General features: G+C 27.0%; 1 protein-coding gene across 1 annotated transcript; it reads left to right on the top strand.

The window, feature by feature from the left end:
• LOC107854224 lies at window positions 1-1,824 on the top strand. The gene is made up of 2 exons (XM_016699221.2): window positions 1-289; window positions 1,613-1,824. The coding sequence occupies exons 1-2, from the start codon at window positions 60-62 to the stop codon at window positions 1,743-1,745; spliced, it is 363 nt and encodes a 120-aa protein (XP_016554707.1). The 5' UTR covers window positions 1-59; the 3' UTR covers window positions 1,746-1,824.

Here is a 1,824-nt window from a genome sequence, read left to right as displayed (position 1 = left end):
TAGATAGCATAACTTAGTGCAATTTTATTTTATTTTATTTTATTTTATGTGACAAGAAAATGTTGTTCACACAAAAATTTATCAATTGCTATTCTTCTTCTTCTACAAATTTTTCTTATTTCTTTGATTTGAAATATAAAAATAGAAGATGTACTAAACATCCAACAATTTCATTTGCTAAAAAGAATTCAACAATTCAAGAAAATTCAAATTCCTCATTGAAAATTCCAAGAAATTTTCTTGTTCAAGCTATTGTTGGAGTATTTGCTCTAGGATTCATTGATGCTGGGTAAATTTTCTTTAATTTATAATATTTTTTTTCTATATATATTCGCTTTTAGAATATATTTTATCATGCTCGTAAACTAGAGATCTCGTGTTCGAGCTCGGAAATAGAAGAAAATCTTAGTAGAAAGAGGTTTTTCCTACTTTTTTGGGGGGTGGGGGGTGGGGGTGAGGCAAACAACATAAATTCAGACAGTTTGGGGCTTAATTATAGAAAATTTTGACATTTTGTATAATTACTGAAAATCTTAATTTTGAGTTTTTCGATATACATAATTAGCTCCCAATATATTTAATGAAGATAGTTTTTTTCTTTGTAAAGATACACAATTGGCTTTCGGTATATATTTTTTTTTTATTTTGGGTCTATCAAAATTCATAATACATTCAACGAAAATACTTTTTTTTCTTTATAAAGATACATAATTAACTCCCGATATAATTTTTTTCTATTTTGGGTCTGTCGAGAGACATAATTAGCTCCTGATAAATTCAATAAAGATACATGATTAGTTGAAATTTTTATAGTTATTTTGTAAGGATGAAAATTTATGTAATATATGATAGGTTAAGGTGTATGTTTATGTTATTTTTCTATTTATTTTTTAACATAAAAATTAACATAAATAGTTGTTCATTAAAAAAAAAAATAGATGATAAATGCATATAATATATGTATATTAGCTGGAGATTGTAAATATTTTTATACTTTTGCCAAGTGGCTAATTGTGCAACTTCTGCTATATTTATTTTTGAGTAAAGCATATAGTATTTTCTCAACTATGAACAAATTTTCTACGATACACTCTAATTTTACTGGGATCTTATTACCTCGCCGAACAAAATTTAATATGTTTTTGTCATCCTTTTTAGCTGACGTGATATCTTTTGTCAACTCTTTTAGCCGACATGAAAACTTTGACGTGTACCTCATTTTATGTAATATTTTTGGCCAAGTGGCCAATTGTGTAACTTCTGCTATATTTATTTTTGAGTAAAGCATAGTATTTCTGAACTATGATCGAATTTGCTACGATACATTTCAATTTCACGAGAATCCTATAACCCCATCGAACTATATTTTAGTGTATTTTTAGCTGACGTGACATCTTTTGTCAACCTTTTTAGCCGACATGAAAACTTTGACGTGAACCTCATTTTATGTAATAAAAAGGTGTCATATCGGCATAAAAGGGTAACAAAAATACGTTAAAATTGAGCTCAGGGATGATAGGACCCCTGTAAAGTTGGAGTATGCCGTAGCAACTTTATCTTTATTTTTATTTTTTTTAATTTTCACCATGATTTTTACTAAATTATATTTCAGGTATAGTGGAGATTGGTCAAGAATTGGAGTTATCTCAAAGGAAAATGAAGATTTATTGAAAATTGCAGCATATTTTGTTGTGCCTTTATGTCTATTTGTGATATTTTCTTTTTCTAAAAAAATTGAAGATTGAAAGTTTTCTATGGTTTTATTTATATTTTTTTGAAGCACAAAAATTGGATTTTCAATTCAAGTTTTTACTTTATTTTTCA

The sequence above is a fragment of the Capsicum annuum genome, chromosome 7, assembly GCF_002878395.1.
Source record: "Capsicum annuum cultivar UCD-10X-F1 chromosome 7, UCD10Xv1.1, whole genome shotgun sequence".
NCBI classification, from domain to species: domain Eukaryota; kingdom Viridiplantae; phylum Streptophyta; class Magnoliopsida; order Solanales; family Solanaceae; genus Capsicum; species Capsicum annuum.
This window is presented reverse-complemented; position numbering and strand designations above follow the sequence as displayed.

Bases quoted from the DNA above. Each gene is read 5' to 3' on its own strand.
- LOC107854224 (XM_016699221.2), top strand. From the start codon at position 60: ATGTTGTTCACACAAAAATTTATCAATTGCTATTCTTCTTCTTCTACA. The intron at 290-1,612 runs GTAAATTTTCTT...ATTATATTTCAG, and splicing joins CTAGGATTCATTGATGCTGG to GTATAGTGGAGATTGGTCAA.